Here is a 10,573-nt window from a genome sequence, read left to right as displayed (position 1 = left end):
TGAACAAACCCCATGTCCTCACCTCTCCTCAGCTGTTTTTTACAACAGCAGACAGGAATCAAACTGTGTTTTGTGAAATTCCTGTAATTCCTCCATTCCTTAGTCAGACTCATAGCCCAGGATGCACATCCAAAACGTGTTTTGATTTTCCAGGACAAAACATTTGCAAAACCTCAGTTTAAAGAACAAACAAGAAGGAGGAAAGCTCCCCACAGGGTAAGGTAGAACAAGACAATCCTACACTGAATGACCTTTGTATCACCTCGGGTGAGACACAGCAGAACTGAAACAGGAAATGCCCACAGGGATTTGCAACTCCCAGTCCATGGGACAGCCCAAGGAGTGGGACACGAGGGGGTACAAGGGAAAGAAAAACCTCCCTGGCCTTGGGGAGGCCAGGATTCACTGACTCCCCTGAGTGAATCCAAGGGGATGCAGATCTCCATCCAGGGACACCCCTGCCGAGGCAGGGGAAGGGGGACACAACCTCCCCCTCTGACAGCTCCTCTGCCTGTCCCTAAATGCAACTCCAGTCTGCAGGCAGAGTGTACCAAAGGCTCAGGAACACGGGGGGTCAGAAGGGCAGGAACAGAGGCTGCCCCACACACCAACCCTGAGGTGCTCTGTGGGGACTGCAGTTGTTTAACACAGGCTGGAGGACACCTGTGTGTCCCCCACCCGGGAGCCTGGCTTGGGAGGGAGGGTGGCAGCAGATGGATCATTTCCAAGGTACAGCAGGAAGTGGTGTCTGCAGTATAAAACCAGTCCTAAAAGTGGGAAAACATCACCCAAGAGCTGACTCCAGCCAAGCCCTGGCCAACACTGGTGCTTCAAACACACCTGACCCCCAGAGCAGCCGTGACTGCAGCTGCTGGACACACGTTGGAACTGCTGATTCCTGGGGGTTTTTTTTAATATAAAAAAGCAATTGAAAACCATTAACCCAGTTCATAACCAGCCCTTCTGAGCTACTCAGCTGTCCACAGCTTGAAGGTTCTGTCGTAGGAGCAGGTGGCAATGAGCTGCCCATCCAGGGAGATGTCCAGGCCCATCACCTTCCCCTCGTGCCCTGCCAGTGTCTTCAGGGGGGACCAGCCAGGGTGGGTCCAGATCTTGGCCGTGTTGTCGTAGGCGCCCGTGAGCAGGAAGTTCCCGTGGTTGGCTGCAGAGGAGGAGGAAAGGGGTTGCAAATAGAAACATGGCAAAGCTCAGCTCACCAGCACAGGCCCTTCTTGCCCTGCAGGTGTGGCTGGAGCTGCTCTGGAGGGGCAGGGATCAGGAACAGCAGACACTCACGTTCAAACCTGACGCCGGTGACCAGGTTCTGGTGGGCAGGGATGGTGTAGATGCACTTCCTCTGCCGCAGGTCCCACACCTTGCAGGTGTTGTCACCGCTGCCCGTGGCCACGTGGTACCTGCCCAGGGGGAGGAAGGGCAGTTTTTGGGGAAGGGGGTTTGCACTGGGAGCTCCCACGTAAACCTCACCAGCTCCCTTCTTACCCGTTTGGGGAGAAGTTAATCCCGTAGATCTCCTTCAGGTGACCTTCCAGGAACATGATGCAGCGCCCTGTGCGCAGGTCCCACACCCGGCCAAAGGCATCCAGGCCGCTGGAATCACAGTCACAGGCTCGGTTGGGTTGGGAGGGACCTTAAAGACCATCTCATTCGACCCCCCTGCCATGGGCAGGGACACCTTCCATGATCCCAGATTGCTCCAAGCCCCATCCAACCTGGCCTTGGACACTCCTAGGGGTGGGTCAGCCATGGAAATTCCATCCCAGCCCCTCACCACCCTCACAGGGAAGAATTTCTCCACGATATCCCATCTAACCCTGCCCTCTGGCAGTGGGAAGCCATTCCTCCAGCAGACATCTCTGGTAACATGTCCCACCCAGCCCCAGCCCCAGTCCCAGGCCAACCCACCCGGTGCCGGCGAGGGAGCCGTCGGTGTGGAAGGCGATGTCATAGACCCCCTTGCTGTGCCCCTCCTGGTGCAGGATCTCCTCCTGCGCCTCCAGGTCCCACAGGCGCCACGAGTGATCGTAGCTGCAGAAACAAGGCAGTTGTCAGATAAATCATGGAGTCACTAAGGTTGGAAAAGCCCTCCAAGATCATCAAGTCCAGCCATTCCCCCAGCACTGCCGTGCTCACCACTAACCCGTGTCCCCAGCTGCCACATCTCCATGTTTTTGGGACACGTCCAGTGGTGACTCCCCCACTGCCCTGGGCAGTTTGTGCCAGGGCTGGACAACCCTTTCCCTGAAGAAATTTTCCCCAATATCCAACCTAAACCTCCCCTCTGGACTCCATGTATCTCCAAGGAGAATAAAGGATATTTCACTAACTTTGGGGGCATTTTATTTCCAGCTGGGCGCCAACAGTGTCTCACACAGGGGCAGGGAAAGGAATCCCTGTTACTGACACTGCAACAAGCCCAGCTGTGGTCAGGAATGGCCAAGCCCTGCCCGTGTCAGGCTCTGCTGTGGACGAGCCCTGGCACCACTGGGCCACCAGTGGGACAGCCCATGGTCATGCTGGAAGCAAATCCCCAAGTGTCCGTACCAGGTGGTGCCCAGGAACCTCCCCGACGGGTGCCACATCACACGGGCCACTCTCATGCTGTGTCCTTCGATATCTGCCATGGGCTCATCACTGAAACACACAACAACCCTTTGGGCACTGGCCAGAGGTGCTAGGCCTTTGCAAACACATTGTGAGGCAGCAAAAGATCTGCTGATCAAATCAAACCACACACGAACATCACAGTTGTAAAAACTCTGTATTTGCCTTTGGTTCCCGCTCCTAAAGCTCTGAGTGGAACCCTCCATCCACTCCTCTTGGTTATGAAGCTCTCCTGGGATGATGATGGTGATTATTATTCTGGAAAATTAACAATTCTCTTGTCATTAGCACTTCAGAAGTGCAGAAGCAAACCACAGACTACCTGAGCTGCTGGGAGTTTACTGAGAACACAAAGAACATCCCAAACTGCAGCAAATCCTGCTGTTCTGAGGGATTGCAGGGAGGTGGGATGGAGTGAACATTTATTCTCCCAAAATGAGAGGCAGCAGGTCAGGAGCCTTCAGCAGATGACCCAAACAGCAGTTAACTTTCTTTCCACTGGTTAATTAAGAGATGTGATCACATGAGGCCAACGACCCCCTGTCCCTTTGCACAGGGCACTTCTGCTGCTAGAAATGGTGATTTTCAGCCAAGGATAAACAACTGGGAATGTGGGAGCTGCCTGCCCTTCCTGGGTGCTCTGCAGGTGATGCTGGGGCTCAGTACCTCCACCAGCCTCCTCCTCACAGGCCTGAGATGCTGCCCATCTGCCAAAACTACACTGTGCAGGGACAGCCACTGCTTTTCAGCACAGGCTGAAGCTTTTGTGCCTGGCTGTGTGTTTGGTCAGTCCCTCTCTGAACCCTGGTGCTTTCCAATCACTCAAAAGTTCATTTCTTAATATCCGAGAGGGGAAATTTTCTCCTGAACGAAAGGTCAGAATGAAACAATCCCCAAGCCTCCCATCCATCCCCCCCAGCAATTCTGACTCAATTCCTTTCAATCTCCCTCACCCTGACTCCCTAACCAGGGTGATCTCTCTTCCCAGGGAAGAGGTGGCACATACTGAAGCAGTGGGATAGCCACAAGAAGAGGTCATATTTGCAGGAGGATGGTCAGTGCCTGATGTTTAGGAACACAGATAACCCCAGAGCAGCAGTGCTGCAGCTGTGCCTGCCTGGGATGGTTCTGACCTTTCCAGGTTCCAGAGTTTGACAGAGCCATCAGCAGCACACGAGGCCAGGCTGACATCCTTCTTGTCCAGGGACACGGTGGCTTTGGGGTGGAACACAACTGCTCCCACGTTGGTGCTGTGTCCTGAAGGGAAAGGAAAACCAAAACTCAGAATCTGCCCTGTGATCTTGGCTGGCTCTTCAGAAAAGCAGCATTTCCTTATTACTGAGGAGTCAGGAGCCAGTGAACACTTTCCCTGTGTCCTCAATGTCCTGAAACCCCCAGTCACACCTCTCCTGACAACAGCTAAACTGCACTTCCAGTAGCCCCAGGTCAGAGCATAGAACACTGAGGTTTGTAACACTCAAAGGGCAGTGAAAATTCAACATATGAATCAGGAGATTTGTGCTCACGTTTGTATTTAGTCCAAGTTGTGACCACTGCTCAAAGAACCTCACTGTTGTCAAATGACCTGCCCAAAACTGCTGGTGTGTATAACTCAAAAATCAAATCCAGGTTTTGAAACCAAACAAGAGACTGTTCAGAACCAGAAACAGCAAACTCAGGGCTGAGGTCTGAGCTCAAACCCAGCTCTCCCTCATGATTATCTGACACATTCCCAGGCTCCCGAGCCCCAGTGATGCTCTCAGTAGGAAAGAAATCTGCCAAAATCGGATATTTTGAGTCACAAAGTAATTCAGATGTGGGAGCTCAGCCCAGAGAGGAACAAAAGCACCAAGCCAAGAGCCTCAGTGAGGGCTGCTCGTACCTCGCAAGGTGTGAACCAGGTTGCAGTCGGGCACAGACCAGAGCTTGCACAGCCCACTCCTGTGGAACGCAAGGAATGGATGTCAGTGGAGACAGGAATGTCAAGGAACAGATCAAACAGAGCTGCAAAGCCACTCTGGGGGTTCTGCAGTGACTGAAATAGCAACACACTTTGGGCAACCAGCACAGAAACCAACAGGCTCAGACTGAAATCTCTGCTCAGCTCTAAAACGAAGTGACAAGAACTCAGAATAGGAAATAAAAACATTTCTGGACTCTCACGATTCCCAAACCTCCAAGAACACCCCTGTCCTTCCCTGTTGTGCTCATCCAGCCCCTAAAGCAGTGCAGCCACAGAGATCTCACCAGCAGGCTGTGGCCAGGAGCTTGGAGTTGGGGCTGAAGTGGCAGTAGGACAGCGGGCGATCGTCCCCGATCTGGCTGCAGAAGTTATTGAGGGACTGTAAAAACACAAAGAAAACAATCAATGACTGGAGTACAGCCAGCCCAGAGCAAGGCCCAGCCAAAGCCAAAGCCTGTGTGCAGGAGGAGGCAGAGGCCCCTGGAAAGTCACATTCCAAGGGAGGAGCTGCCTCAGAGCCGCTGCAGCTCCCCGTGGGAGGGCCAGGGCCAGCCTGGCCCAGGGGAGCCAGCACGGCCTGGGGGCTCAGCTCAGCCCCCCAGGGCCACCCATGGTACCTGTCCCCACAGCCCCCAGCTCTGCAGCCCTGACACAGAACTGCCTGGAGTTTGCCCTCTTTCCACAACTCATCCAAGGAACCCAACCAGACAGATGGACAGGCAGTGTAGGGCACGGAGGGGAGAAGCAAATCCTCTGGCAGCTGATGGCTCTGGAGTAAACAGGATTAGGGGGGCAGCACATGCTGTGCCTGAGCCTCTGCTTGGTTAAGCTGGGAATCTGGCTTAGTGTGCTCGGAAAGGGCACCTGGGAGCCATCCCAGCCATGCTCTGTCCCACGGAGCTGGGTGTGATCTCCAGGGTTTTATGTCCCTTCCCAGCCAGCCAAACCCAGCCAAAGCCAGGAATACATTCCTTTAGCTTCACAGCCAAGTGGTAAGGCAAGGCAGGGATGTCTCTGATCCCTCTGCCATGCACAGGGACAAAATCCATCTCCCTGGATCACCGTGCAGGAGTCAGAACGTGCTTTACACAGACAGGGAGAGAGGAAAAGCAGAGCCTCCCAACAGTTCAGAGACCAGGGTGCACCTGGGGCAGCTCAATTCCTGCTGAGCTCTCTGCAGGATCACAGCAGGAGGGCAGTGCCCAACATACCCGCAGGGATTTGTGCAGCTCCTGCCTCTGGGATGTCCTGGTGGCCTCGGGAATCTCCTTGAGCAGCCGGGCCTCCTCCAGCCGCTTGGCTGCCCTGGGAACAGCACAGGGGAGGGATGAGCCCCTTCCCTGCATCCCCCCTTCCCTGCATTCCCCCTTCCCTGCTCTGCAAACAGGCCCTGCCCTCCTCCTCCTCCCCCAAACTGGGCTAATGCAGGATCAGTCCCCAAGAGTTCAAGCTCTGGGCTCTCTGGAGTTGCTTCCCAGTGTGTGCTCCCCACTCCTTGGCTTTCCAGTGGTGCCCACAGTGGGATCAGCCCTTGGAGTTGACAAATGGCTGCATGTCCCTCCTCATTTGTGCAGTTCCCTCTCACCTGGGCAGGGAGTAGTTTGCCAGCCACAGCCTGGCTGTTTTCAGACTCCGTGGGCCCTCGTGGTACCAGGTTTGCTGATACTGTAAAAACAGGAATAAAAGTGATGGAAAAGCTCCTCCGCTCACTCCCCTCAGCTGCCTCCTCACAGCACCTGCTCCCAAACCCTGCTGGGCTCTGGCCCCTTTTTAAGGCCATTATGCATCAGTATAAGCCCCAGGAAAAGGGATTAAGAGAGATAAACCACAGTCTCTGCCCTATGGATCCGATCCTGACACACTGCCAGGAACATTCCAACTGAACACTGATTGGGTTGGACTTACTGACACATAACTCCTGTTTTACACATCACCCAGTAAAGAGAGAGCCCAGAGCTGTAGGAATTATTTCTTAAAGCACAGCTCAAAAATAATACAGAAAAATGGACTCAGAAGAGACAGAGGCAGAAAGAATATCAGAGGGAGAAAGAGATGCAGCAGTAGGAACATATTTTTTTCTTCCCAAGTGTGAAGACAACCAAGAATAAAGAACCTGCTATGGTGAGTGAGAGCCCAAACACCTGCTCTCCTGGTTTGCACACTGAGTGCAGTTCAGAACTTGGCCTGGGGGTGCAAACCACACTTGGTGCTCCTCACTGAGACCAAACATTGCCATAGGTCTGTTAAAAGGGAGAACACAGGAAAAGCCTGAAGGGATGACATGAGAATCCTCACACTGACCAAAACCAGGAGGCCTGGATCTACCAGAGACCAGATCTCTCCCTCAACTCTGAGAGGACAGGAGACCCCCTTACCTCTTCTTTGGACTTTTTTGACCTGTCATCATCCTTCCTGGTCTTCTTTAACGCGTCTGTGCCGACCACTGAGAGGATGTTTCTCAACCTGGGAAGAAACACGTGAAGTTGGATTTAGTCAGTGATTCCTCAGCTCACCTGACAAATCATCAGTGAGACCTTCCTTCTGCCTTGGGGTTCTTAGAATAGATTAACAGGCTGGTTTGGGTTGGGAGAGACCTTAAAGCTCATCCCATTCACCCCCTGCCATGGGCAGGGACACCTTCCACTAGCCCAGGTTGCTCCAAGCCCCATCCAACCTGGCCTTGGACACTTCCAGGGATGGGGCAAGCCACAGCTTCTCTGGGCAACCTGTGCCAGAGCCTCCCCACCCTCACAGGGAACAATTTCTTCCCAATATCCCATCTAGCCCTGCCCTCTGGCAGTGGGAAGTCATTTTCCCTTGTCCTGTCCCAAGTCCCTCTCCAGCTCTCCTGGAGCCCCTTTGGGCACTGGAAGGGGTCTCCCTGGATCCTTCTCCTCCCCAGGCTGAACACCCCCAGCTCTCCCAGGAAAACAGCAGGAACTCAGTAGCCACGGGGTGCCCCCCAGCAGACACAGCACCTCTCCCTGCGCTCTGCAGGCCCCTCTCCAAAGAGGGTGATGGGCTCCCCCAGGGCCCTCAGGCAGGCCTTGACCTCGGCGTCGTCCGTGGACACGTTGATCTGCCGCGCGCGCTTCCGCCGCTCGAACTCCGCCAGCACCTCGGCCTGGCGCTCGCTCAGGTGGTCCTCCAGGTCAAACACCTCCCCTGGCACAGAGAAAACGCAGCTGGGCACAGGGGGGACACCAGGGAGACACCAGGGATCGAGGGAGACACCAGGGAGCACAGGATAACAATCACAGGGCAGCCACCAGGGAGCACAGGTGGGACATCAGGGAGCACAGGGAGACACCAGAGAGCACAGGGAACCATCAGGGAGCACAGAGGAGCCACGAGTGAGCCAGCAGGGAACACAGGGAGACACCAGGGAACACAGAGAGCCACCAGGGAGCACAGGGGAGCCACCAGGGAACACAGGGAGCACAGGGGAGACATCAAGGATCTCAGGATCACAGGGAAGCCGCCAGGGAGCACAGGGAGAAACAGGGAAATACAGGATCACAGAATCACTGGATCACAGATAGCTCAGGCTGGAAGGGCCCTCTGGAGCCCACTCACCCCAACCCCTCTGCCCAGGCAGGGTCACCCACAGCAGGTGACATCCAGGTGGGTTTGGGATGTCCCGAGAGAGGGACACTCCACACCTCCCCGGGCAGCTGTTCCAGGGCTCTGCCACTGGATCCCTCCCACATGGGAAGATCCAAGGGGCCCATCCTGTTCCTGCTCTGAGATGGTGCCCAGAGACATTGGGAAGTGTCACATCTGACAGGAGGGATAACAACAGGCACTTGGAAGTGTCACATTTCACGAAGGGAATAAAACAAAGGGTGTTTCCATCCTCACCACTGCTGATGTTGATGTTCCCAGCCTCCAGAGCAGCCTTCATGCCCTCCTTGCCCAGCAGCCCTGGCTCCCCCTTGGCCAGTCTCTCCCTCTCCTTCTCCTCCAGGCTCCCATAGAAGATCGGGGCTCTCTTGGCCGGGGGGGCATCGCCCTCCTCGGTGGGCTTGGCCTTGGGGGGCTGCAGGGACACGAACAGTTTGGGTACAAAGAGACAACAAACAGCCTGGCTGTGCCAGGGAAAATGGGGTGTGAAACATGGAGAGGCCCTGGAATGGGGTTTCATGGAATCACACACTGGTTGGGTTGAGAGGGAACTTAAAGAGTTCATCTCATTCCACCCCTGTCAAGAGCAGGGACACCTTCCACTCGACCAGGTGGCTCCAATCTGGCCTTGGACATTTCCAGGGATGGAGCAGCCCCTGGACAGTGAGGTTATTTATGTCCCAAGGGCAAAAGTATAATGGCACGTTAAACTGCATCCATCAGGCTGTGCTGTGTCCTTGTTTATTATCTGCACGGAGCTCGGGTTTAAGGCCTTGTGGGATTTGTTTTTTGACGAAACTTTAGAACACGAGGCTTCTCCTCCTCCCACTGAGCCCCAGCACAGCCGTCTCCGAGCTCCTGGAAGGCGGGTGAAGGTAAGCAGTGCCCAGCTCCTTCCCCCGCCGAGAGGCGGCACAACTCCATGGGAAAAATTAAAGGATTCGAAAAAACATGCAGGAAAACACGCGAGCGCTCCGGCCCCGGCCTTTTGAACGGCTCCGGCGGGCTCCGCAAAACCCCACAGGCAGCAGCCGCCGCGACCCCCTGCGCGGCCCCTCCAGCGGTGTCGCCGCCACATTGCGGGGAACGGGCCCGGGGCCGCCCCGCGCCCGGACACACCCCACCTCGGGGGGCCGGGCCCCGGCTCGCGCCGCCGGAGCCCGCGCGGCGGCCATGGCGAACGGGGACCGGGAACAGCACGAGGAAACGGGAAAAGAACGGAAAATGGGACGGGAATGGGACTGGACGCGCTCGGCATCCAGCGCCTCACGGGCACTTCCGGGTCGCGCGATGCACGCCGGGAGGTGTGGCGGGGAGCGCTGAGCGCGGGGCACGCCGGGAGGCGCGTTGTCCGCTAAGGGTGAGACGCGCGAGGCACGCCGGGAGGTGGCGGGCAGGGCGCAGCAGCAGCAGGCGCGAGGGGCACGCCGGGAGGATGTGGCGGGGAGCGGCTGAGCACGGGGCGCGCGGAGCACGCCGGGAGGTTCACTTGCCCGCTAAAGGCGGAGCGCGCAAGGCACGGCCGGAGGTGTGCAGGGAGGGGGCGGGTTCGTGCGAGGCACGCCGGGAGGTGCATGCCCGCTAAGGGCGCGGACCACGCGGGGGCACACCGGGAGGAGTGGCGGAAGCGCTGAGCGGCGCGGGAGAGCTCGCCTCGCACTGGGCTCGGTTCCCGGGCCCGATCCGATCCGATCCCGATCCCGATCCCGGTGCCGGGTGCCGCGTGCTCCTTCGGAAGCCGACGCGGCTGGGAGCTGAAGCTTGGACGACATCGAGGAGTCGAGAGCGTGCGGAAGGAGCTGGAGGTGCGCGCGGGGCCGGGCGCGGCGCCCCGGCAGCGCCCCCGGCCCTGAACCGGCCCGTCGGCCGCAGGGCCCGCAGGAAGCAGCGCGGACGAGGCGGAGCGGCGGGCGGGCGGGGAGGAGGCGCAGGCGCTCGCGCTGCGGCACGGAGCACAAAGCCGCGAGCAGCTCAATCAACGACGCGGCATCGGCTACAAACCGCAGCCCAAGGCCGGCGGGCGGACCGCGCACTTCGGCACCTTCGAGTTCTGAGCGCGGCGCCGGGGCCGCAGCGCCGCCCGAGGGGCCTCGGCCTCCCCCCTCGGCGCTCTCCCTTTTCGGTTGCCTTAGTTTTTTAAGTTCGGTTAACACACCCATGAACGCCCCTCTTGGCCCAGTGTTTTGTTTTAAATAAACACGTCCTTTTTTTTTAAAAAAAAAAAAAAACAAAAACCATCATAACAAGCACACGATTGTTAAATCGTGTTAATTGTTAAGCACTGCTGGAAATGGGAACACCTGGAGGTAAAACCCTGTGGGAGGATCCTCGGGGATCGGGTGATTTGCTGATCGTAAACCAGCC

At 56.8% G+C, this 10,573-nt stretch overlaps 2 protein-coding genes across 2 annotated transcripts; one reads left to right on the top strand and one right to left on the bottom strand.

The window, feature by feature from the left end:
- Positions 1-122: 122 nt before the first annotated feature.
- Positions 123-9,457, bottom strand: PRPF4 (pre-mRNA processing factor 4). Its single transcript, XM_029960490.1, has 14 exons — positions 9,334-9,457; positions 8,447-8,624; positions 7,564-7,750; positions 6,961-7,048; positions 6,171-6,250; positions 5,797-5,890; positions 4,870-4,964; positions 4,505-4,563; positions 3,756-3,879; positions 2,563-2,652; positions 1,924-2,046; positions 1,501-1,608; positions 1,297-1,415; positions 123-1,162 (listed from the first exon to the last, which is right to left on the bottom strand). Exons 1-14 carry the CDS (start codon positions 9,382-9,384, stop codon positions 969-971), a joined length of 1,590 nt encoding a protein of 529 aa, XP_029816350.1. The 5' UTR covers positions 9,385-9,457; the 3' UTR covers positions 123-968.
- On the top strand, positions 9,383-10,417 carry CDC26 (cell division cycle 26). The gene is given in 4 exon segments (XM_029960611.1): positions 9,383-9,491; positions 9,796-9,959; positions 9,961-10,025; positions 10,095-10,417. Coding segments are annotated over 4 exon segments (507 nt in total). The 3' UTR covers positions 10,264-10,417.
- Positions 10,418-10,573: the final 156 nt, after the last annotated feature.

This window comes from Manacus vitellinus, unplaced genomic scaffold (genome assembly GCF_001715985.3).
Source record: "Manacus vitellinus isolate BGI_N305 unplaced genomic scaffold, ASM171598v3 scaffold_27_pilon, whole genome shotgun sequence".
Lineage (NCBI taxonomy): Eukaryota > Metazoa > Chordata > Aves > Passeriformes > Pipridae > Manacus > Manacus vitellinus.
The sequence above is the reverse complement of the archived record's forward strand: the minus strand, read 5'-3'. Positions and strand labels throughout refer to the sequence as shown.

Excerpts from the sequence above, each read along its gene's own strand:
- PRPF4 (XM_029960490.1), bottom strand. The coding sequence starts at position 9,384 with ATGGCCGCCGCGCGGGCTCCGGCGGCGCGAGCCGGGGCCCGGCCCCCC. Across the intron at positions 6,251-6,960 it reads CAAAAAAGTCCAAAGAAGAG|TATCAGCAAACCTGGTACCA; the intron begins GTAAGGGGGTCT and ends CTGTTTTTACAG. Across the intron at positions 3,880-4,504 it reads CCTGGTTCACACCTTGCGAG|GACACAGCACCAACGTGGGA; the intron begins GTACGAGCAGCC and ends CTTTCCCTTCAG.